At 43.9% G+C, this 26,051-nt stretch overlaps 1 protein-coding gene across 1 annotated transcript in view; it reads left to right on the top strand.

Moving 5' to 3' along the window:
• The first annotated feature begins 7,078 nt into the window (after positions 1-7,078).
• Positions 7,079-26,051, top strand: part of LOC135556328 (E3 ubiquitin-protein ligase SH3RF1-like) — a 54,076-nt gene continuing 35,103 nt past the window's right edge. The window contains exons 1-2 of the mRNA XM_064989442.1: positions 7,079-7,338; positions 8,375-8,899. Of these exons, the coding sequence (XP_064845514.1) occupies positions 8,525-8,899 (375 nt within the window). The 5' untranslated portion in view covers positions 7,079-7,338; positions 8,375-8,524. The remainder of the gene's footprint in view (positions 7,339-8,374; positions 8,900-26,051) is intronic.

The raw sequence follows: 26,051 nt of genomic DNA, 5'->3' as shown, positions 1-26,051 counted from the left end.
AATTAAGATAATCACTCTAAGTCTACACGCTCTAAACTACACAATTATCTTGGATACGATGACAGCAAAGACAACTATGTAGCTAGCTAACACTACACTAATCAAGTCGTTCAGTTGAGTGTAATAGTTTCTACAGTGCTGGTAGACGGTGGACGATAGCTAGCTGCTGGGCAAATAGCAGTGTAGACTACGTTAGGACGACGAAATACGATAATTATAGACTAGACACATACCCCTAGATATAGCTAGTCAGTGGTGACACATCTAACTAGCTGGAATGAATGGAACATCCAACCAATACCTCGAGTCATGCTGTAGGTCCACCACATACCCAGAGGGATGTTGAGTCCTTTCCAGAAGCAACCCCGAGTCCCTACCCCTAGAAACTTGTGGAGATCTGAGAGGAATACCACCAAAATTCCACTAAGCCTTTCAGAGGGTAAGGTGTAGCTCTCACCATGTCACCCCACATCAATCCCTCTCAGATCTCCACAAGTTTCTAGACTCTGGACAGTAGGGGCTAGGAGTTGTTTCTGGACAGGCCATGGGTATTATGGAAGTGCAGTCAGTCAGTCTGGCACTGTCTAAAAATGTTAAAGGGGCAGTGCAGTTAAAAACGTGATTTTTCCGTTTTTTAAGAAAACGCTACATTACCAAATGTATGTGGACATCTGTTCGTCGAACGTCTCATTCCAAAATCATCGGCATTAATATGGATTTGGTACCCTGTTTGGGGCTATAACAGCCTCCACTATTCTGGGAAGGCTTTCTACTAGATGTTGGAACATTGCTGTGGGAACTTGCTTCCATTCAGCCACAATAGCATTTGTGAGGTCAGGCACTGATGTTGGGCGATTAGGCCTGGCTCGGCATTGCAATTCATCCCAAAGGTGTTCGATGGGGTTGAGTTCAGGGCTCTGTGCAGGCCAGTCAAGTTCTTCCACACCGATCTCAACAAACCATTTCTGTATGGACCTTGCTTTGTGCAAGGGGGATTGTCATGCTGAAACAAGAAAGGGCCTTTCCCAAAATGTTTCCACAAAGTTGGAAGCACAGAGTCATCTAGAATGTCATTGAATGTTGTAGTGTTAAGATTTCCCTTCACCGGAACTAAGGGGCCTAGCCCGAACCATGAACCATTACAGTTGGCACTATGGTAGCGTTCTCCTGGCATCTGCCAAACCCAGATTCATCCGTTGGACTGCCAGATGGTGAAGGGTGATTCATCACTCCACGGAACACGTTTCCACTGCTCCAGAATCCAGCTTAACGTCACTCCAGCCGATGCTTGGCATTACACATTGTGATCTTAGGCTTGTGTGCGGCTGCTCGGCCATGGAAACCCATTTCATGAAGCTCCCGACGAACAGTTATTGCGCTGACGTTGCTTTCAGAGGCAGTTTGGAACTTGGTAGTGAGTGTTGCGCAATGATTTTTAATCACTATGCACCTCAGAACTCAGCGGTCCCGTTCTGTGAGCTTGTGTGGCCTACCACTTTGCTGGTGGGTCATTGTTGCTCCTAGACATTTCCACTTCACAATAACAGCACTTACAGTTGACCAGGGCAGAAATTTGACAAACTGACTTGCTGGATAGGTGGCATCCTATGACAGTGCCACGTTGAAGTGCCAAGTCACTGAGCTCTTCAGTAAGGCCATTCTACTACCAATGTCCATCCCTCATGTTTCTTGGCCCAAACAAGTTTCTTCTTCTTATTGGTGTCCTTTAGTAGTGGATTCAGTGCAGCAATTCGACAATGAATGCCTGATTCACGCAGTCTCCGTTGAACAATTGATGTTGAGATGTGTGTGTGTTTCTTGAACACTGTGAAGCTTTTATTTCGGCTACAATTTCTGAGGCTGGTAACTGTGATGAATTTATCCTCTGCAGCAGAGGTAACTCTGGGTCTTCCTTTCCTGTGGCAGTCCTCATGAGAGCCAGTTTCATCATAGCACTTGGTTTTGCAACTGCACTTGAAGAAACTTTCAAAGTTCTTGAAATTTTTCGCATTGACTGACCTTCATGTCTTTAAGTAATGATGGACTGTTAGTTTGTCTTTTATTTGAGCTGTTCTTTCCATATTATGGACTTGGTCTTTTATCAAATAGAGCTACAGTATATTCTGTATATGCCCCCCTACCTTCTCACAACACAGAGAGAGACAGAGAGTTCAGAGTAGGCACGTCTTTAATACACCGACCAGGTGAAAAAGCTGACGCCACTCAACACAAATACCCCAAACCACAGGGGAACTAAACTGTATCCGAAAAACAGCTCCCGTACATGACACAGCGTGCCATACATGCGTGTACGACAAGTACACATAGAACAATCCCGCACAAAGAGCAGGCGGGCCAGCTGGCTAATAAAGCCCAACTAATAACCAAATGAACAACAGGCGTAACCAATAAACAGACAAGGAGGGGGAGGAAAAAATCAGTGGCAGCTAGTAGGCCGGTGACGACGACCGCCGAGCGCCACCCGAACGGGAAGGGGAGCCACCTTCGGTAGGAGTCGTGACACTCTCTTTTCATCTCCTTCTCAAAACCCATTGAATGAGAAGGTCAGAGATTCTTCCCCTCTCAACTTCTTATCCAATAGGTTATGAGAAGGAAGCGAGGAGAGGACGTGAGGAATCAATGAAATGCAATTGAGAGTCTCCCCTTGTTTCCTCCCATTCCTCCCCTCCCTCTCAAAGCGCACTGGGGGAAAGGAGTAAAGGTTCCTCCCCTCAAGCAACAATGCACGTTCAATTAGAGGCTCGAGCTCAGTGAGGTTGGATGGAGAGCATTTGTGAACAGCAGTTTTCAGTTCTTTCCACAGATTCTCGATTGGATTCAGGTCTGGACTTTGACTTGGCCATTCTAACACCTGGATATGTTTATTTTTGAACCAATCCATTGTAGATTTTGCTTTTTGTTTTGGATCATTGTCTTGTTGGAAGACAAATCTCCGTCCCAGTCTCAGGTCTTTTGCAGACTCCATCAGGTTTTCTTCCAGAATGGTCCTGTATATGGCTCCATCCATCTTCCCATCAATTTTAACCATATTCCCTGTCGCTGCTGAAGAAAAGCAGGCCCAAACCATGATGCTGTCACCACCATGTTTGACAGTGGGTATGGTGTGTTCAGGGTGATGAGCTGTGTTGCTTTTACGCCAAACATAACGTTTTGCATTGTTGCCAAAAAGTTCAATTTTGGTTTCATCTGACCAGAGCACCTTCTTCCACATGTTTGGTGTGGCTTGTGGCAAACTTTAAATGACACTTTTTATGGATATCATTAACAAATGGCTTTCTTCTTGCCACTCTTCCATAGAGGCCAGATTTGTGCAATATACGACTGATTGTTGTCCTATGGAAAGAGTCTCCCACCTCAGGTCGCAAAGTTCAAGGGGGCCGAATACTTTCGCAAGGCACTATACATACATTCATTCATTCATTCATTCATGTATGTATCAGAATCTGGCAATCTCTCTACAGCTCCAAAATACATGCATATAGGTTCCACTTTCATAGGTACATCTTTTACAGTTAGGGGACATATCTGTTTTCATTCTATGGAGTCTCAAAGGAGTATAATAAAATTTGTATAGAAATGTGTAATTAGATTCTTTCATTTTTACATTGGTAGAGGAGCAGTATACCCTGTTGCAAACCTCCGCCCATAACTCATCACTGATAGACAGACCAAGGTCCTTTTCCCAGATTATTTCCAAAGGAGTAAAGGAGGAGCCTCCTTTCTCAGAAAGGAGTCTATAGATGTAAGATATTTTGCCTTTAATGGATTGTGCTGTGACAAGAAGGTTTCAACTTCATTCAACTGAGTTCTAAACTTCCTCTTGGAGGTAAATGAGGAAATTACATGTCTAATTTGAAGATTTTTTTTTTAATGGATCTTGGCACATCGAATTCACTGCAGAGCTCTTGAAAGGATTTCAGTGTCGTGGTTTTCTGATGAAATGGGTCTGAAAAGGTCCTAAATTCCTAGAGTATGCCAAAGATTAAAGTTGGCATCCCTCAGGGCTTTTGGCAAGTCTGGGTTGCCTACTATAGGTGAGTGAGAACATATTTAGGAGGAAATGCCCAGGTATTTCTTACAGTCCCTCCACGCTAGTAGGGTGCTGTAAATCACAAAGGTTTTGGCTATGTTGCCCACTTCACTAAAGTTATTAATATAATTGAGTTAAAGGGCAATGAACCACAGGATTGGGCTTCTATCTGAATCCACATTGACTCTTGTCTGTTTGTGATCCATGTTAGCATGTTGCGGATTTGGGCAGACCAGTAGTACAATTGAAGGGAGGGAAGGGCAAGACCACCCTGAGATTCAGGTTTCGATAGAGTGGAAAACTTGATCCTAGGTTTTTTATTGTCCCATATAAATTTGGTGATGCTTTGGTTAGTTGTTTTGAAGAAGGAAACTGGGGATTTTACTGATTTTAATGATGTCATTATTGGTTATTAATCAGATCAAATCAAATCTAATTTTATTGGTCACATACACATGGTTAGCAGATGTTATTGTGAGTGTAGCGAATTGCTTATGCTTCTAGATCCGACAGTGGAGCAGTATCTAACAGGTAATATCTAACAATTCCACAACTTAACTTAATACACCCAAACTAGTGTCACACCCTGACCATAGTTTACTTTGTATGTTTCTATGTTTTGGGATGGTCAGGGTGTGATCTGAGTGGGCATTCTATGTTGTGTGTCTAGTTTGTCTGTTTCTGTGTTTGTCCTGATATGGTTCTCAATCAGAGGCAGGTGTTAGTCATTGTCTCTGATTGGGAACCATATTTAGGTAGCCTGTTTGGTGTTGGGTTTTGTGGGTGATTGTTCCTGTCTTAGTGTCACATGGGAATGGTTCCGGGTTTTCACTTGGTTGTTTTGGTTATGCGTTTATGTTCAGTTTTCTAATTAAAAAACCATGGATAACTACCGTGCTGCATTTTGGTCCTCCTCTCCTTCAACAGAAGAAAACTGTTACATCTAAGTAAAGGAATGCAAATATATGGATGAGCAGTGACAGAGCTGCTAAGATGCAATAGAAAGTAAATAATAGATAGTAAGGATACAGTATATACATATAAGATGAGTAATGGGAGATATGTAAATATTCTTAGTGGCATTATTAAAGTGACCAGTGTTCCGTTTATTAAAGTGGCCAATGATATCAAGTCTGTAGGTAGGCAGACACCTCTCTGTGCTAGTGGTGACTGTTAAACAATCTGATGGCCTTGAGATAGAAGCTGTTTTTCAGTCTCTCTGTCCCAGCTTTGATGCACCTGTACTGACCTCGCCTTCTGGATGGAAGCAGGGTGAACAGGTAGTGGCTCTGGTGGTTATTGTCCTTGATTATCTATTTTTCCTTCCTGTGACATCGGGTGTTGTAGATGTCCTGGGGGGCAGGTAGTTTGCCCCCTGTGATGCGTTGTGCAGACCGAATCACCCTCTGGAGAGCCCTGCGGTTGTGGGCGGTGCAGTTACCGTATCAGGCGGTGATACAGCCGACAGGGTTCTCTCAATTGTGCACCTGTAAAAGTTAGTGAGGGTTTTTGGTGACATGCCACATTTGTTCAGCCTCCTGAGGTTGAAGAGGCGCTGTTGCGCCTTCTTCACCATACGGTCTCTGTGCGTGGACCATTTCAGTTTGTCGGTGATATGTACACCGAGGAATTTAAAACTTTCCATTATTATTATTATTATTGTCTATGATTTTGTTGACTTAACCCATTGTATTATTATTATAAACTATTAAAACATCTAGAAATGCTGTTGTTTGTCTTTTTTATTCTTCAGGAATGTTTAGCATGGCTCTAAATGATAGAGAAGTTGACTAAAACATAAAAAGACCTGGCAACTAGGCATGACAAAGAAACATGCAGTTTTCATGTTTCTTATGACATTTTGAATGACATGTAAATGTTTTGTTGCTAGGTTGAGTTATGCTCTCATTTTGCCTACCTATACTTTTATTCCTGTAACTACGCATGTGAAGAAAATCATATTTAAATGTATCTCAAACCATTTTTAAATGTTGACCCTGATGTCAGACATTGGCCCCTTAATTTATAGGAAGACCCATAAGACCCTCAGGTTATGGGACTTGTCGGGGAAATGGCAGTCCCTGATGGATTCTATTAACAAGATCAGCACTCTCTAAAAGGGTTTAATCTCACTCTCTTTCTCTCTCACACATAAACACACTGTTTACTAGAGACAAACACACATGGAAAGATGTCTACTGCAGACAAATGGAGGTGTAAATGAAGGGTTGCTCTGATTCTCAGTGGAAGAGGGATGGAGTCAGGGATGGGAAAGAGATCTATCTCAGTGTCTGGCATATCCTCTCTATATCAGCCTGTTACACATCTTAACAATATTCACATATGATACATTTATATTAACATTCCAGTGAAGAATGGCATACACCAATCATTGATCCCTTTATGCCATGAAATAGGCTACTTTGATCAATATTGCAGGGAAGTTTAGGGCTGAACTTGGAATGCAGGGCAGTGCCGTGGTGTCGGAATGGAGGAAGATAAGGGGGTGAGTAATGGTACTGAGATAAAGAACCACAATGCCATGATATATTTTTTTCACCATACTTACACCATGTGCACTTACTTTCTGCAAGCTGACACAAATCTAACCTTTGAGCAGTCATGTGGATAATACAGATGTTATAGTGGTTGTTCTGAGAGGGAAGCAAAAAAATAGACTGTTTTTGTGAAATACATGATTCTCTTCCATGGGAAGGTTTCACTACCACCTCCGTCTACCATAGGGGTTATTATTGTTGCGGGCGTCCATAACAATCTAACAGTATTACAAAGAAGGGTTGTCCGCTAGGGGTTTCAAATACAGTAGCCAAATCAGGATGAATTATCGACAAAATGTAAATTGTTTCATGAATTGAATAAATAATATCACAGGCAGTATTGTCAAAACATATTTAGAGTATGTGTGAAATCTGTTACATATTGACTGACATCCCATCACGCCCTCCCGCCTCGGTGAAGTAGCTTCGGCGTTTTCCATAGAATCAATCTAATTCATCATGGGGTTCGGAATCGGATACGGCAGCTGGAGTTTGTTACTCCCGTTGGTCTTTCCCAAACCGTGAATTTCCCGGTTTAGATACATGCTCTCTTGGACTAGGACAGTGCAGAATAAAATGTCTTGTAAAGGTTTTCTCTCCGTGGAGCAGAAAAGAGGGTGAAAACTATATTACCCGCCAAATAGGCTATTTCCCAAATCGCTCATTCGCTATCCAAGTCGGAGAGAGAAATTGTTTGGAGAGGAGAGGTGGAAGAGGCCCGACTTTGAGGTAAGATTTATGTTTTCAAGGGCGATTGTTTTTCCAACTTCAAACATATAATACACAAAATGGTAGGTGATTCAATGGCATTATTGAATCATTTGTATTGGTTTACACACTAATAACTAGTAATCACACAGCTACAGCTAACTTTAAAATCCCTCCCTCGTTTTGACACTGTTGTTTCTCAACAAACTAACCTAGTTAGCCAGACAAGTAGCCAACAAGCTAACCTCAGATATCATACATAATCCTATGGGACGCACTTAACTTTTTTCTTATGACCGACACTTAGCTAGTTGTGTCTTTAACTAATGTGTCTCTTTCGTACTGTGTGACATTGTAGCAAAGTTACGCAATAAATTGATGATTTTCTAAAAGTAATTTGTTGTGAACGTTCTTTTCATAACGTAACCATTCTGCTCCCAAATCTTGCGTTCTACGAAGTGGTCGTATTGTGTCGCACAAGGTCGTTATATTTCTTCCAAATGTACCTATGTAGTTTGTTACAGTCAGGGATTATGGTCATCAAGCACTTTCTTATAACATTCATTGGCACAGATACGCTTTCCTCCCGGTTAGTTCTGGACACAGAAATGCACACAAGTTTTGAGTTTTGCGCGGTTGTATTGTATGTAATAGCACCGCTAGAACGTGTCAACAACTCTCACCAGGGTTTCAAATGGTCTTTAATCTAATAATGATATATGTAATTTGTTGCATTCTCCAGTCAACAAACGGTAAATGTTCTGTTCGGAAAAATATTTTATCAGGTAGGATTGACTGGTATAAATGGGGACAATGCGATCGAACGTATCTGTGCCACTTTAGAAGACGAGGTGAAGGCATTCTCTGTTCCTTTTACATTTGGATGTGACTGGCATGATGACAGAGAACTACGGAATATAACAGTCTTGACCTTTGCTACATTCCGTACATTATAGTAGCAATACCTAGCATAATAGCATCCCCTTATATGCAGGAATCTGTTGCCATGTAATCTTTTTATATGTGGAATAACAAAGGATTTACCCCCATACTACAGCTGCTGCAGTCGCTATGGCCATAGCTGCGGCATGGGAGTGACGTGACATTCAGGATGGAAATGGCTTCCTAAACACAACCCCTAACCAACACTACCATCATGCTTGTCCCACTGAAGTAGAAACAAAGCTCAGAGGTGGAGGCAGAAAGCATGGATGAATCAGTGCTGTTGGACTTGCTGGAATGCCCAGTGTGTTTGGAGCGGCTGGATGCCACAGCCAAGGTCCTCCCTTGCCAGCACACCTTCTGCAGGCGCTGCCTTCAGGGCATCCTGAGCTCCCGGGCAGAGCTGCGATGCCCAGAGTGCCGTACGCTGGTGGAGTGTGCTGTGGACGAGCTGCCCAGTAATATCCTCCTGGTTCGGCTGTTGGACGGCATCAAACAGAGACCCCGCAGGGCGGGCCCTGTAGCTGGAGTCTGCACCAACGGCACAGCTGGAGTCAGGATGCAGGGCAACGGGCCCAGAGACTCAGGCACTCCGGGAGCACAGCCCCAGAGAGGCCAGGCAAAGAGCACCCCAGTGAGGGTAAGTAGTCCACTTTCAGGGGGTTGTTAAATATGGATGAGTGAGCATGTATGTGGTTTCTCATAGTTTGAGCCAGGGCTGAAACAAATCAGGGCAAATCTGCAGGGATTAGATAGCAGCATGTTGGCTCTAATCTTTGGCCCAGATGAACAGTTATCATAGTGATCCTACAGCTGGCCAGCTGACTAACAGCCCAGTGCTGAATACAACAGGGACTACTGACCAGATGACAGTTGAGCCAACAAATGTTTTCGTTCTCCTGGCTGCTAAGTACAATGGTGTCATGAGGTTCATATTGAACTGTTGTTGAACCATTCGTTTGATTGGAACATATGTGTGTCAGGTCCATGTTGTAGTGAGGGTTTTGGAATGAAGGTGATGCAGGTGTTTGTTAGGACTGACAGTTACTGTGCAGCACAGAGAGATAGTTATCAAGGATGATGCAGAGCCAGAGGTAAGTGCTAGAATCCTATTAGGTCTCCGACAACCAGCTTGGTGCTCTGAAGGACAAGTTATGCAGCTGAGAGAAACTGTCTCCACTGACGAGAGTAAGCAGAATTATGTTCTTCCCTCTTCTCCTTAGGGGCCACAGGGAGAAGACTGGTTGACGTGTTTGGTTATGTTAGGTGGATATTTGGGATCATATGTAACATGAAACCAGTCCATGATGTTCTTTTCAGATGGTGCCTTCAGAAGGTATTCACACCCCTTGACCTTTTCCACATTTTGTTGTGTTACAGCCTGAATTTGAAATGGATACATTAAGATTGTCACATGTCTACACATTACCCCATAATGTCAAAGTGGAATTGTGTTTTTTTAAACAATTTTTCCAAATGAAAAGCTGAGATGTCTTGAGTCAAGTATTCAACCCCTTTTTTGTTATGGCAAGCATAAATATGTTCAGCAATTAACATTTGCTTAACAAGTCACATAAGTTGCATGGACTCACTCTGTGTGAATGTTTTATATATTCTATGACTACCTCATCTCTGTACCCCACACATACAATTCTCTGTAAGGTCCTTCAGTCGAGCAGTGCATTTCAAACACCGATTCAACCACATAGACCAGGTAGGTTTTCCAATGCCTTGCATAGAAGGGCACCTATTGGTAGATAGGTAAAGAAAAAGGCAAACATTGAATATCCCTTTGAGAATATCCCTTTAATTACACTTTGGATGGTGTGTCAAACCCAGTCACTACAAAGATGCAGGCATCCTTCCTATCTCAGTTGCCAGGGAGGAAGAAAACTGCCCAGGGATTTCACCTCGAGGCCAATGGTGTCTTTTTAAAACAGTCACATAGTTTAATGGCTGTGATAGGAGAACTGAGGATGGGTCAACACCATTATAGTTACTCTAGAATACTGACCTAATTGACAAAGGGATAAGAAGCCTCTACAGTTACTTTTTGTTCTGATTACAGTGTTATGTTTGGGGTAATTCCAACACACTACATTACTGAGTACCACTCCTCATATTTTCAAGCATAGTGGTGGCTGCATCATGTTATAGGTATGCTTTTAATCATTAAGGGCTGGGGGAATGTATTTTCAGGATACAAAATAACTAATGGAGCTAAGCGCAGGCAAAATCCTAGAGGAAAACCTGGTTCAGTCTGCATTCCCCCAGACACTGGGAGAGGAATTCACATTTCAGCATAAGAATAACCTAAAAAACAAGGCCAAATCTACACTGGAGTTACTTACCAAGAAGACCGTGAATGTTCATGACTGGCTGAGTTATTGTTTTGACTTAAATCTATACTGACCCAAAATATAAACGCAACATGCAACAATTTCAAAGATTTTACTTAGTTACAGTTCATATAAGGAAATTGGTCAATTAAAATGCATTTAATTAGGCCCTAATCTATAGATTATTGGTCACAGATACCTTTTAAAAATAAAATATAAAGTAGAGGCATGGATCAGAACCAGTCAGTCTCTGGTGTGACCACCATTTGCCTCATGCAGCGTGACACGTCTCCTTCGCGTAGTTTGCTGTTGATTGTGGAATGTTGTCCCACTCTTTAATGGCTATACAAAGTTGCTGGATATTGGCGGGAACTGGAACATGCTGTTGTACTTGTCGATCCAGAGCATCCCAAACATGCTCAACGGGTGACATGTCTGGCGAGCATGCAGGCCATGGAATAATTGGGACATTTTCATCTTCCAGGAATTGTGTACAGATCCTTGTGACATGGGGCTGTGCATTATCATGCTGAAACATGAGGTGATGGTGGTGGATGAATGGCATGACAATGGGCCTCAGGATCTCTTCACAGTATCGCTGTGCATTCAAATAGCCACTAATAAAAAGCAATTGTGTTTGTTGTCCTTAGCTTATGCCTGCCCATACCATAACTCCACTGCACCATGGGGCACTCTGTTCACACCGTTGACATCAGCAAGCCGCTCGCCCCCACACAACGCTATACACGTGGTCTGCGATTTGACGTACTGCCAAATTCTCTAAAACAATGTGGTAGGCGGCTTATGGTAGATAAATTAACATTACATTCTTTGGCAACTGCTCTAGTGGTCATTTCTGCAGTCAGCATGCCAATTGCACTCTCAACTTGAGACATCTGTGGCATTGTTGTATGACACAACTGCACATTTTAGTATCATTTTATTGTCCCCAGCACAAGATGCACCCGTGTAATGATAATTTAATCCACTTCTTGATATGCCACACCTGTCAGGTGGATGGATTACCTTGGCAAAGGAGAAATGCTCATCACAGGGATGTAAACAAATTTGAGAGAAACTTTTTTTGTGAGTAACTTTTTTGTAATAGGCTAATTTGCACAATCCAGGTGTCGTGTATTTACCATCATTAACTGAAGACTGATAGTTTTTATCAAAGATTCTCTGTAATTAGTTACTACAAGATCAACTGATTAATCACGTAACTAATTAACTAGGAAGTCAGGGCACCAGATTACAAAGTTTATAATTTCCTAAAATAACTTTTCAGATATTTTATCTGATCAATTAGTCTTCGAATTAATGAATTATTTACTTTACCTCATGTTAGTCTCATTCCAAATGTCGTAAATGGTTGCTTATCTGCACAAACCCAGTCTTCACTAAGAGTCATCCATACATCAATTGTCTACAATCATTTATTTATAACTAAGTAATTCACAGAAATGCATAAACAAACAAACAAGGTAAATGTAATGATAGGAAAATGCGCCCTAGTGGGCTAAACCGGCATGGCGGCTTGTTCGACAAAAAGGGGAAGTGGGGGTCGATTAATAAGTCACTACAAAGTGATAACTATAACAATTGAAATGCTAATCCTTTGCACATGAACGCTCACTCAGTCACAATTGCAATCAATATATATATTTACACTCAGTGTCGTCTTGATCGCTGGTGAAAAGTTCATTTCATTTTGTAGAATTGTCCGTCTCTCCCTCTCTCTCTCGGTTAGTGTTAGAGGGGATTGTTCAGAGTGACATTTGTTATAGAATGGATTTTTCGGTGGTTGACGTTCTTTGCGTTCAATGATGCCGAATTCCTAGCTGCAGACAAGTAATCAATATCAAAGACTTTTTCTTATTCTGTCAGTATCGATAGTCTAAAAGTTTAACCACGTGTTATGGTTAAAAGATTCAGCAATGGTTTACAACCTTTGTTCCCCTCCTAATGGAGAAAAACATGGTCTGCAACCTTTAGCCATCTCTTAATTGAGGTAAGCTCGGTCTGCTGATCGAAAACCCGAGTGGGGTTTTATTTGGAAGGGTCGAAGAGGGCTGTCCCAGGATGTCTGACCCTAACTGGGCTCAGGGGCTGTCCTCTGATTTAGTTCAAATCAAAAGGGAATTGTATTTTTCTTCATTAAACAGTCCACAATCATTACACCATTCTACAAACAGTATCATACTCAATCATTCATCTTATACAACAATTAGATGTAAACCTCATATCTGAGGCTATTATATAAACAGTGTTATCGTCTCCCATGAGCTTCCCTAAGTTGTGACAAACGGACCAGTTTGTAGCTGGATTCTTCACCAATCTTTTACACTTTCTCCAGAACATGACATTTGTTCGTACCTCAAGTTCTGTGAGGTGGAAGGATTTCCTTTGTCCTCTATGAAAGTTTACTCTCTCTCTACTATGTGTCCATGAGGAGATTCTCAGGAATTTACGACGTCTCTCTGACCACAGCAACCGAGTTGAAGGAGGAGAGGGGGATGGGTTTGCTATACCCAAAGAGGCCAGCATCATGACACAGGTGTGGAAAGCTCTTAGGGACTTACCCAGAAACTCACATCTGTAATCGCCGTCGAAGGTGCTTCTACAAAGTATTGACTCGGGTGTGAATACAAATATAAATTAGATACATTTGCAAAAGTTTTCACTTTGTCATTATGGGGTGTTGTGTGTAGATGGGTGAGAAAGAAATCTATTTTAATTTTGAATTCAGGCTGTAACACAACAAAATGTGGAATAAGTCAAGGGGTATGAATACTTTCTGAAGGCACTGTAGTCATGGCATGTCATCTGCTCTTTCTCCCCTGCCAACAAAAACTGGATTCTTTTCTTTTTAAATGGAATAATCTGGTAAAATGTTAAGGACCATGTTACTGGCATGGCATTCTGTCACTCATGTCATATGAAATACCAGTGACGAAACAAGATTACTGCATGTACTGTAACAGACACTCTGTAATGTTTAGCCTAGGTATTGTATGAGCTGGCTTCACTCAGTATTTAGGTATTGACAAGTTGTGTTTGGTGTATTGTACCTCATTCAATAATACTCCAGGAAGAAGCTGGGTCAATGGACAGGTTGTATGTGGTCAGTGGAATGTTGTGTTACTGTGTCTGTTTTAACCGTTCAGGTATAGAGATCCATTCTCCTCTGGGTGAAACTACCTAATGCTGGTTGAGCTGCCTCATTTACTGTAGTATCACTTCAAAAGTCAGCCTATTTCAAGCTGGGCCTGTTGGAACTTCCCTCTATTCTGAAAAGCCTGTTTATTGGAGATAAGAGCTAGTCATACTTGTGACTGCTCCATTATATGGTCCTTTTGAGGTTTATATGATCCCCTCAGTAAGGGGATGGAACTCGCAATGCCCTGAGCTATCATGTTTAGCCTAAACAACCGCGTAACACATGAACGCACGCACGCACACCCACACATTACACAATACTGGGAAATTTTCCAGACTCCTTCGCCTTTTCCACATTTTGTAAGGTTATAGCCTTATTCTAAAATGGATTTCAATTTGTAATAGCAAAGTAAAAACATGTTTTTTAAAATGTTTGCTAATACTTTATTACATAAGTATTCAGACCCTTTACTCAGTATTTTGTTGAAGCGATTACAGCCTCAAGTCCTCTTGGGTATGACGCTACAAGCTTGACAAACCTGTATTTGGGGAGTTTCTCCCATTCTTCTCTGCAGATCCTCTCAAGCTCTGTCAGGTTGGATGGGGAGTGTTGCTGCACAGCTATTTTCAGGTCTCTCCAGGGCTGTTTGAGTTGGGGCTTTGGTTGGACCACTTAAGGACATTGAGACTTGTCCTGAAGCCACACCTGCATTGTCTTGGCTGTGTGCTTAGGGTTGTTGTCCTGTTGGAAGGTGAACGTTCGCCCCAGTCTGAGGTCCTGAGAGCTCTGGAGCAGGTTCTCATCAAGGATCTCTCTGTACTTTTCTCCGTTCATCTTTGCCTCAATCCTGGCTAGTCTCCCAGTCCCTACCGCTGGAAGACATCCCCACAGCATAATTCTGCCACCACCATGCTTCACCATAGGGATGGTGCCAGGCTTCCTCCAGACATGACCCTTGGCATTCAGGCCAAAGAGTTCAATCTTGGTTTCATCAGACCAGAGAATCTTGTTTCTCATGGTCTGAGAGTCTTTAGGTGCCTTTTGGCAATCTCCAATTGGGCTGTCATGTACCTTTTTCTGAGTGGCTTCCGTCTAGCCCCTCTACCATAAAGGCCTGATTGGTGGAGTGCTGTAGAGATGGTTGTCCTTCTGGAAGGTTCTCCCATCTCCACAGAGGAACTCTGGAGCTCTGTCAACGTGACCATCGGGTTCTTGGTCACCTCCCTGACCAAGGCCCTTCTCCCGTACTGCTTTCTTTGGCTGGGCGGCCAGCTCTATGAAGAGTCTTGGTGGTTCCAATCTTCCTACATTTTAAGAATGATGGAGGCCACTCAGTTCTTGGACATTCAATGCAGCAGACATTTGTTGGTACCCTTCACCAGATCTGTGCCTCGACACATTCCTGTCTCGGAGCTCTACAGATAATTCCTTTGACCTCATGGCTTGGTTTTTGCTCTGAAATGCACTGTCAACTGTGGGACCTTTTATATAGACAGGTGTGTGCCTTTTCAAATCATGTCCAATCAGTTGAATTTGTATGAAGTTGTAGAAACATCTCAAGGATGATCAATGAAAACAGGATGCACCTGAGCTCAATTTCAAGTCTAATAGCAAATTTTCTGAATATTTATGTAAATAAGGTATTTCTGTTTTGCTTTTGTCATTATGGGGTATTGTGTGTAGATTGCTGAGGATTTTTTTATTTAATCAATTTTAGAATAAGGCTTTTTTCTTATAAAAAAAGTGAAAAGTCTAGGTCTGAATACTTTCCCGAAGGCGATGTGCGCATGACCAAGTGTCTTCAAAGCACTTTCAAGCATAATTTCCCTGCATTTTTCTGCTGTAGCATGTTGTCTTTGTGAAGTCTGTTCTGCTCCCTCCCAAGGCATCTTACTGTAGAGAGAGAGCGAGGGAGAGCTGAATGGGAGAGGGGAGGGTAATGCAGGTGGAATACGTCAAAACATGAAAGGCAGAGATCAAAGCCTGGCTGGGTGCTAGAACGGTTTTATCCCTCCCTCCCTGCCCAGTGAGTCAAGGAGTGCTGGTCGACTCCTCAGGGACCCTTCGCCTCGCTGGCCCCACTTGGTTCTCCTCCTATTGGACTCGGTCCTCCACCACACCACACTGGCTCCCTCTCTCCTATTGGACTCGGTCCTCCACCACACCACACTGACTCCCTCTCTCCTATTGGACTCGGTCCTCCACCACACCACACTGACTCCCTCTCTCCTATTGGACTCGGTCCTCCACCACACCACACTGACTCACTCGCTCCTATTGGACTCGGTCTCTCCTTCAGTTGTTGTTGTGAGTTTCTCATTCTTTGAACTGGCCCCTTCAGATTGGTGCTCCTGTACAGCCCTGCCTGCCCCTCTAATTCTTATCTGGCCCAGAGAATGGACCTGAGGGGAGAGGGGGCGGAGCCTGACCGACAGATGCATAACAGGGATTTGTTTCTGCTCTCCTCTGACTGACTGACATGGGTGTCAGGAGGGACTTGGGGAGAGGGGGCTGTGTTTTTGTGGGGGGGGGGCAGACAAAGGGTAAGGAAGGAATGCTTTTGGAAAGGTGTTAATTGTAAAAGGGTCAATGGTCCCTCCCCTTCCTTGACCCTGGCCTGTCACAATGTAACAGAAGTCACCAGTGGGGTGACACCGTTGCCCTGGCATGTCTCTGAATAATGGGGAATAAAGGAGCAGAGCAGGCAGCCTCAGGGAAAGGCTGTGTGACTGTGGAGGGGACCTCATCACTGATGAGTCAGGTTAGCTCTATGGCTCTCCGATTACTGGGATGTTTTGTCCTCCTTGCTTTGTTGTTGAGTCGTACTAAAACAACACAGTAGTTTTCCATCCTCCCACAGGTTTGGATGAGATGATCATTATCATGTGATGTGGGTAAAAGCCGTTGTAAGTGGAAGTCGGGTCAGGCTCAGGGGTCATGGCTGTGTGGGGTCGGAGCCAGCAGAGACGGATGAAAATAACCTGCTCATTAACACAGAGGGGGAGAGGTCCCTCCCCCTGGATGTCTTTCATTTGCATTTTAGTCTTAGAGAAATTGTTAATCTACTGAAAGCTCAGGCTTGTTTTAAAACAGAATATTTTGTCAGCAATGGATTGCTATAGATGTGTGGACGATTGGCCAAGTGTCTTCAAACTGAAAACTGATTTAGTTGAATGAATCAGTGTACCTGGATCTGAAATTATTCCACAGCTGGTGTCATTATCACGTTGCCACTTTTGATGGGACGTTAGCTTTGTGTGAAACCCAGCGTGTACAATTTGTAGAGGAGGTTATCTGACATCCTGCTCGACGGCAAATGTTGATTTAACGACGCCGGAGGAGAGTTGCGTGAGCTGGACCTCCTGTCGTGTGGGCACGCTAGCGTGTGTGTTGAGGGGAGAGATTCAGCAGTATCCTCTCCTGTCTAGCTGAAGCTCGGGGCTAGAATTACGCCGTTGTTTCCTCTGTAGTAATGATGCGTTAGTAGAACTCATGGCTGCTTCCCTCTCTTTCCAGGGCTGTTAATTGCCGGGGACCTATTATCACGATAGTTAGGTGCCGATACGATATGTATTACGATTCTCACAATTCTACTGTATTGCCATTCTCTGTTGCGATTTGATGTTTCAAACATATTGCTCACCATATGTCTGCTGCAGAGAGACGAGGGAGCCATGAGTGAACGAGTTTGGATCAGTCAGGGAAATAAGTGCTTTATCTTTTTGTTTGTACCTGTTTTTTGTTAATAGTGAGTAATAATGTTGTTTACCGCTTTGTCCTGGTATAAGTGTCTCATTCAATTCCAGTGCTCCTCCTTGCATCTGAGTCCCACTGCTGTTGGCCCTCTTTGATGACATCATATTGTTGCTGGCGGTGTTCTCTGCTGGCTGTCTGGCTCACTTCGGCCTGTGTGATGGAACCACCTCATTACACCCTCACTCTGCCCACACACTGGCAAACACATACTTACACCTCCTCTGGGAACAGATGAACATGCCCTATACTTTTCCCTCTGTCTTTTCTCTCTCCTTCCTTCTCACTTGTCTCACATTGCCTATCTCTCTTCTCCTCTGTATTTCCCATGACAGTCCAGAGGGAGCAGGTAGTATTATTGTCTGAGGTTTTGATTATCCACCTAATGTCCTTTGTGAAACCATCACCCCTTCTTTCACGTCTCTGGGGTGCCCATCCTTTCTGCTAAGTGGCGTCTTCTGCCCGCCCCCGCCCCCCCTTTTCACTCCTCGTGGCTGTAGCCTGTCTCTCTCCATGTTAAAGGGTTCATGGAATTAGACTGGGATTGATTGGCCAGTGAGACAGCACTGCTCACATTCTGGAACTAGCAAACACTTCACTGTGTATGTATGCTCGGAATCAGGGCATTATGTCTGGGTGTACATGTTGCCCATGCTGGCTATGCTATGGGAATGACTGTCTCTCTCAGGTTTGCATCATTCAAAGAATGTTTTCAGCTCAGAAATGTAAGGTGTATGTAGGTCTGTCTCCCCAGACAGAACGGTGTGTCTGTGTTAATGTATGTCTGATCTGTTTATCTGCCTCCCCAGACAGACCTGAGAAGCTGTGCGTGTGTTCAGACAGAGCTTAGTGTGTGTGTATGGAATGCCACAGGTGGTCAACATCTCTGTTTTCTTAAACACTGGGGCTGTTTGGACGAGACCAGACAGGCCCAAGCTCACACACTCAGCTTCTTGTTGTTCTTGTGTGTGGTTTTCTGTGTCTGTCTAGTGAAGTTTGGTAGCTGTTTGATCTTTAGGTTATGCTCTGGTATGATATACGGTGGCTGTACATTAATTAGGCTTTAGCCGTGTGTGTTGAGAATCAGGCGGGCGGGGGGTGGAGGCAGGCGGGAGGGGATGCGGGCGGGAGTGGAGGCGGGCGGGAGGGAAGGCAGGCGGGAGGGGGGAGGGGAGGCAGACGGGCAGAATGGGGGGCCGGCAGGCAGACGGGCAGAATGGGGGGCCGGCAGGCAGACAAGCAGATGGAGGCCCCCAGGGCAGAGTCACCTGCAGCAGCTGTTGCCCCCAGGGCAGAGTCACCTGCAGCAGCTGTTGCCCCCAGGGCAGAGTCACCTGCAGCAGCTGTTGCCCCAAGGGCAGAGTCACCTGCAGCAGCTGTTGCCCCCAGGGCAGAGTCACCTGCAGCAGCTGTTGCCCCCAGGGCAGAGTCACCTGCGGCAGCTGTTGCCCCCAGGGCAGAGTCACCTGCGGCATCTGCCTCCTGTCCTGACAGACTGACACTCTCATATTTATGGGGGGAGATGAGTCGTCCATCTTTACTTTCGTCACGTATTCCAATGTAATGTAAGGCTTAAAGGGACATTTTTCTTCTAATCATTGGCATTACTAAAACAACTGTGTAATTTTAGACTGTAATCAGTTCCAATTCAGTGTGTGTGTTTGTTCTGTTGTCTGTGAAGGTGTGGTAGGAATGTTGGCCCCTGTGTAAGCACTAGACTCTGGGTGGCCTAAACTCAGCATTTGCCAACCCCCCCCCCCCCCCCCCCCCCCCCCACATTCCCCCATCCACATGCGCCCCCCTCCACATGTGCCCCATACCCCCAACAGCTCTGTCGGCATGAGGTTGGGGGGGTGTTGTCTGACCTCCATTTTAATGCAGTGCTGACACACACCTGTGATGACCAACCAAACTCTCTTGTCCATCTACTGGGTCTCCAGAGTGACCGTGTGTGGTCTGGCCACAGAGACTTCCTGATTTTTATATACTAACAAACTCATGGCATGAGTGTCTCAAACACACAACAGCAGGCACCTGGCTATGCAGCCTTTGGTTGATCATAGGGTTGCAAAGTTGTCCAGAAATCCTGGTTGGAGGATTCCTGTCTTCCTGGTTTATTCCCTCTTGATTCTGGGAATTGGAGTTGGGCAGTATCCAGATTTTTATACCATTTCTGTACCATACCAGGGTATACGGTATTACCGGAAGTGCCCACGAGGCGCTTTATCTATCTATCTATCTGCCTTTTGGACGCAGTCTCAACGTGCATCTAACTAGGCACGCTGCTCTATTGTGAGGCTTAAAATCAAAGCAGAGGTTTTGGGATTTGCAGCATGTGAGCTAGCAGCTTTGGGCAGACTGATTTCGTCTGGACAAATAAACTGTTGCTGAGCAACGGGATACCAACGTGTTCTGCTGTGATTGGAGGATGGCTGTGAGGGTTAAATCAAATCAGGATCAACTCCTCGGTTCTCCTCTCTCATTAATGATATAATTAATTTTTGAAGATGGCAGAAAGGCCTGTCTTTGGCAATATCAAATCAAAGTTTGTCACGTGCGCCGAATACTTACAGTGAAATGCTTACTTACAGGCTCTAACCAATGGTGCGGGAAGTAAAGAAATAAAACAACAGTAAAAAGACATTTGAAAATAACAGTAGCAAGGCTATATACAGACACCGGTTAGTCAGGCTTATTGAGGTAGTATGTACATGGAGGTATCGTTAACGTGACTATGCATATATGATGAACAGAGAGTAGCAGAAGTGTAAAAAGAGGGGGTGGTGGGACACAATGCAGACAGCCCGGTAAGCCAATGTGCGGGAGCACTTGTTGGTCGGGCCAATTTAGGTAGTATGTACTAGAGGTTGACTGATTAAGTGGATCGGCCGATTCTTTAGGACCGATTTTCAAGTTTTCATAACAATTGGCAATCGTTTTTTTGGGGCGCCAATTTGCCAATTTTTTAAAACAATTTTATTTATTTTTTAAAATATTTTTTTAAATACTTTTTTATTTAACTAGGCAAGTCATTTAAGAACACATTTTTTATTTCAATGACAACCCACCATTCCTAGGCTAACTGCCTCGTTCAAGGGCATAACGACAGATTTTCACCTTATCAGCTCGGGGGATCCAATCTTGTAACCTTACAGTTAACTCGTCCAACGCAATAACGACCCGACATACTGCACTTTTACTTTCTTCTCCAACACTTTGTTTTTGCATTATATAAACCAAATTGAACATGTTTCATTATTTACTTGAGGCTAAATTGATTTTATTGATGTATTATATTAAGTTAAAATAAGTGTTAATTCAGTATTGTTGTAATTATCATTATTACAAATAAATAAATAAAAATCTGCCGATTTTAATCGGTATCGTCTTTTTTGGTCCTCCAATAATTGGTATCGGTATCGGCATTTAAAATCATAATCAGTCGACCTCTAGTATGTACATGAATGTATAGTTAAAGTGACTATGCATATAAGATCAACAGAGAGTAGCAGCAGTATAAAAGAGAGGTTGGGGGGAGGCACACAATGCAAATAGTCCGGGTAACCATTTGGTTACTTGTTCAGGAGTCTTATGTCTTGGGGGTAAAAACTGTTCAGAAGCCTTTGTCCTAGACTTGGCACTCCGGTACCGCTTGCCATGTGGTAGTAGAGAGAACAGTCTATGGCTGGGGTCTTTGACAAATTTTAGGGCCTTCCTCTAACACCGCCTGGTGTAGAGGTCCTGGATGGCAGGCAGCTTTGCCTCAGTGATGTACTGGGCCGTATGCACTACCCTCTGAAGTGCCTTGCAGTCTGAGGCCGAGCAAATGCCGTACCAGGCAGTGATGCAACCGGTCAGGATACAAGGAGTGGAATGTTAGCGAATGAGACTTGTACTCCGACTAGAATGTCTCTGCTGTAACCAAGAAGCTTGATTTTGACATCTCGCCACTTAATTAGCAAGTTTGCAAACCAAATGCAAAGCTGGAGTCCTGAGCTGGATATCATTTATATGGCACATCTTAGATTTCTTATAGTTAAAAGCAGTGGCATAGCTGCCCCCAACACACCCCCTCTCTGAGTATACGTTATAAATGGTATATGGTATAAATCGTCCAAGCCTACTGTGAAATCTTAAACCAGGATTTGGGAAAACCATGGACGTTATTGGAAGTTCCTGGGATTTTGCAACCCGAGTGGATCATAACTTTTGAATCTCACCATACCTTCTCTGCTATGCAATCTGGTTTCAGAGCTGGTCATGGGTGCACCTCAGCCACGCTCAAGGTCCTAAACGATATCTTAACCACCATCGATAAGAAACATTACTGTGCAGCTGTATTCATTGATCTGGCCAAGGCTTTCGACTCTCGATCACCACATCCTCATCGGCAGACTCGACAGCCTTGGTTTCTCAAATGATTGCCTCGCCTGGTTCACCAACTACTTCTCTGATAGAGTTCAGTGTGTCAAATCGGAGGGTCTGCTGTCCGGACCTCTGGCAGTCTCTATGGGGGTGCCACATGGTTCAATTCTTGGACCGACTCTCTTCTCTGTATACATCAATGATGTCGCTCTTGCTGCTGGTGAGTCTCTGATCCACCTCTACGCAGACGACACCATTCTGTATACTTCTGGCCCTTCTTTGGACACTGTGTTAAAAACCCTCCAGGCAAGATTCAATGCCATACAACTCTCCTTCCGTGGCCTCCAATTGCTCTTAAATACGAGTAAAACTAAATGCAGGCTCTTCAACCGATTGCTACCTCCGCCTGTCCAACATCACTACTCTGGACGGCTCTGACTTAGAATACGTGGACAACTACAAATACTTAGGTGTCTGGTTAGACTGTAAACTCTCCTTCCAGACCCATATCAAACATCTCCAATCCAAAGTTAAATCTAGAATTGGCTTCCTTTTTCGCAACAAAGCATCCTTCACTCATGCTGCCAAACATACCCTTGTAAAACTGACCATCCTACCAATCCTCGACTTCGGCGATGTCATTTACAGAATAGCCTCCAATACCCTACCCAACAAATTGGATGCGGTCTATCACCGTGCAATCCGTTTTGTCACCAAAGCCCCATATACTACCCACCATTGCGACCTGTACGCTCTCGTTGGCTGGCCCTCGCTTCATACTCGTCGCCAAACCCACTGGCTCCATGTCATCTACAAGACCCTGCTAGGTAAAGTCCCCCCTTATCTCAGCTCGCTGGTCACCATAGCATCTCCCACCTGTAGCACACGCTCCAGCAGGTATATCTCTCTAGTCACCCCCAAAACCAATTCTTTCTTTGGCCGCCTCTCCTTCCAGTTCTCTGCTGCCAATGACTGGAGCGAACTACAAAAATCTCTGAAATTGGAAACACTTATCTCCCTCACTAGCTTTAAGCACCAACTGTCAGAGCAGCTCAAAGATTACTGCACCTGTACATAGCCCACCTATAATTTAGCCCAAACAACTACCTCTTTCCCTACTGCATTTAATTAATTAATTTATTTTGCTCCTTTGCACCCCATTATTTTTATTTCTACTTTGCACATTCTTCCACTGCAAATCTACCATTCCAGTGTTTTACTTGCTATATTGTATTTACTTTGCCACCATGGCCTTTTTTTTGCCTTTACCTCCCTTATCTCACCTCATTTGCTCACATCGTATATAGACTTGTTTATACTGTATTATTGACTGTATGTTTGTTTTACTCCATGTGTAACTGTGTCGTTGTTTGTGTCGAACTGCTTTGCTTTATCTTGGCCAGGTCGCAATTGTAAATGAGAACTTGTTCTCAACTTGCCTACCTGGTTAAATAAAGGTGAAAAAAAATCAAAATAAATAACCCCATATTCACCCTGAACCTTGGTTGTTTGTCAGTTAAATTAATGTTTGACTGTGTGTCAGATGTTTGCAATCAATCACATAGTGGTGCTCCATCTCAATTCCTCTAGTCCCTCTGGCCCTGTAACTCCACAGCTTTAACAGAGCAGCTTGACCGCTGACCTTGTGTTATTGGTCTGTGATTGGTTGCCCATTGGCTGGCCGTCATGTTAAGTGTGCAGTTCCCATCCCCAGGGCTGAGTCATGATTTGGTTTCGTTTTCATTTGATGGCCTCTGACCCCTTGCCCACTGGATGGTGTGTGTGCCTCACCTCTGAGGTTTTGCATACAGATGTGTGGTCCATCTTCTGAAAAGAGAGATAGGAAGGAGGTAGAGCTGGGTGATATGGCCTACAAATCATAACTCAATTTCTTTCAAACCTATGGGCGATTCACGATATCTAGACCAGTCAGCAGTAGTTGGATGAATTCAAGGCTTGTGAAGATATACCGAGGCTAAATAGAAGCCTTCCACAACCATAACACCCAAATAATGATGTTTTTAATCAAAATAGTCCAACCTGCTTTTCTTTTGCAATCACTGATCTCTCAAGTCTGTCTATTAAAATTCCTTTTTTGTTATTTTTTTTTACCAGAACCATGCATAATGCACATTCACTAATAATGACGAACTTCTTGTAGCAAGTATTGTAGAAACGTAACACCGGTCTCATTAACAATCTCTTAAGCACAAGCCCACGAGCTATGAGGAAGTAGGCAGGTAATCTTTATTTTTCAAGTTTAGCCAACTTGGATCTACTTGCTAGCTAACAAGGTAAAACAGTTGAATTATGAACACACCCTTCTGTCCGTCTCCAACTGTTTGAACAGCGTTCTAGCCTGTCCACTTTGTTCAGATGATGAAATCAAGTGGCCTACTTTATTTCTCAGAATGGGAACGAGTTTCCTATTCCTTATGTAATTGTTTTATGCTTACTGCACATTTTATAAAACAGACTAGACAGCTAGTATAACAGTCTTTGGTTAAAATGCTACTCGCAATGCCGCGCCGGTCGAACTGAGCATTAATTTCCCAGAATCTGTTAATTGATACACACGTTTTAGTAGTGTCCGCTCTGCTCGCAATTTTGAATAGTTGAGACATGAAAAGGGTATCGTTAGAAAGGTTATGTTGTCCTCTATTACCGTAAAATAATGTCTCCATGTGTCCCATTCTGTTGGACCAAACCTCAAATGCAAGTAGTGTGTTGAAACCGCTTGTCAGATTCATATGTGATCTCTCACCTTTGTTGACGTGAGTGGCAGAGGGAGGGGCTTGGTGTGTGTGTGTGTGTGTGTAAACCATAGAGGAAGAGGCGATGCGAGAGGTTTCAATTGCGCTAAAAACAGTCCAAAATAACCCTGATGTGTTTATGGGCTTATTTTGGACCTAAACTTGTCGCCCACCTTTGGGACAACGACTCCCATTGTTAGGGTGGAGATGTACATCTTGTCATTACACATCTCTGGTGTAGATGGGAAGGTGCGCACTGCACAGAAGAGTGAAAGACGAGACCAAAAAGACACCCGCTCGTGTAAAAAAAAAAACGGGATTCTTGCGATATAGGCATTTGGAATATCGAGCAAAAACATGCATTCAAATGAATTGGATTATATCGCTCAGCCCTAGAAGGAAGGCAGCCACACATGCAGGCTTCCTCTACCCCCTCCACTCACTTTTCTCTGACTCTCCTTTCAGATCCCTTTCCTTGCAAGGGAAATCAGAGCCCTGTGTTTGTTTATCTGCAGTGTGCCGATAAAGTTTCCAGTTTGTGCTATGGGGCCCAGGGGCACAGTTAATCTGCATTTGTCTCCTGAGTGACATCCCTCTCCCCATCAGAGGGGCACGGGGGAGCCAGCCAGGCACTGATACCAGGGGATGTGGTAGGGCTTGATGTGCTTATGGATGATTATGTATATGGGCTATAACAAGGACTATAGAAATGGGATTACAGTACAGTCACCTCTCTCCCCTTTCTCTCTCTGTCTGTCAGTGGGTGGGTGGCCATAGAAACACTTCTCTTCTGAGGGTCAGGAATCAAAGCCCTTGGTGATAAGCACAGAGCTTAAGAGCCTGGGGAACTGTGTGGGTATGGGAGATTGTTAGAAGTGGGTATAATGGTCAGTGTATATTGTCTGTTACTGAAGCGGTGATTGAGTGATAGAGAGGGCCCTATGAAGCTGCTGCTGGTGGGAGCTCTGGGTTTCAGGTTGATGTTGGTGAAGGGGAATGTGTAATTTAGAAGGCTACTCTCTTAACCTCTGACCTGTCTCCTTTCGGCGCCTTGTCACACACACCCACTGCACCCACTATGTTTTAACTTTACCAGACCGTTTCTCTGCTGGTCCCACTGGAGAGCTGACCCTTGGCCTGTTTGATACTTGTTATTGATGCCTTGTGTCTCCAAGAATAGACCGTATTTATTCACATCCAGTGCTCTTGAGTATGGAGAGAGGGGATACCATTGGATACCGCTGTGAATGGAAACCAGTGGATCTCAGCTGCTCTTCATCAGCCAATTGTTGCATCATTTGATCACCTCCCACCAGTTCTCTCAGCGCATACCACTACAGTCGTATGATTCTTCGATACTGAATCTGTTTCCCACAGAGCCACGGAGATGAAGTGTGTGTGTGTGTGTGTGTGTGTGTGTGT

The sequence above is a fragment of the Oncorhynchus masou genome, chromosome 15 (assembly GCF_036934945.1).
Source record: "Oncorhynchus masou masou isolate Uvic2021 chromosome 15, UVic_Omas_1.1, whole genome shotgun sequence".
In the NCBI taxonomy this organism is placed as follows: Eukaryota; Metazoa; Chordata; class Actinopteri; order Salmoniformes; family Salmonidae; genus Oncorhynchus; species Oncorhynchus masou.
Note: the sequence above shows the minus strand (reverse complement) of the source record. Positions and strands in the feature narration are given on the sequence as shown.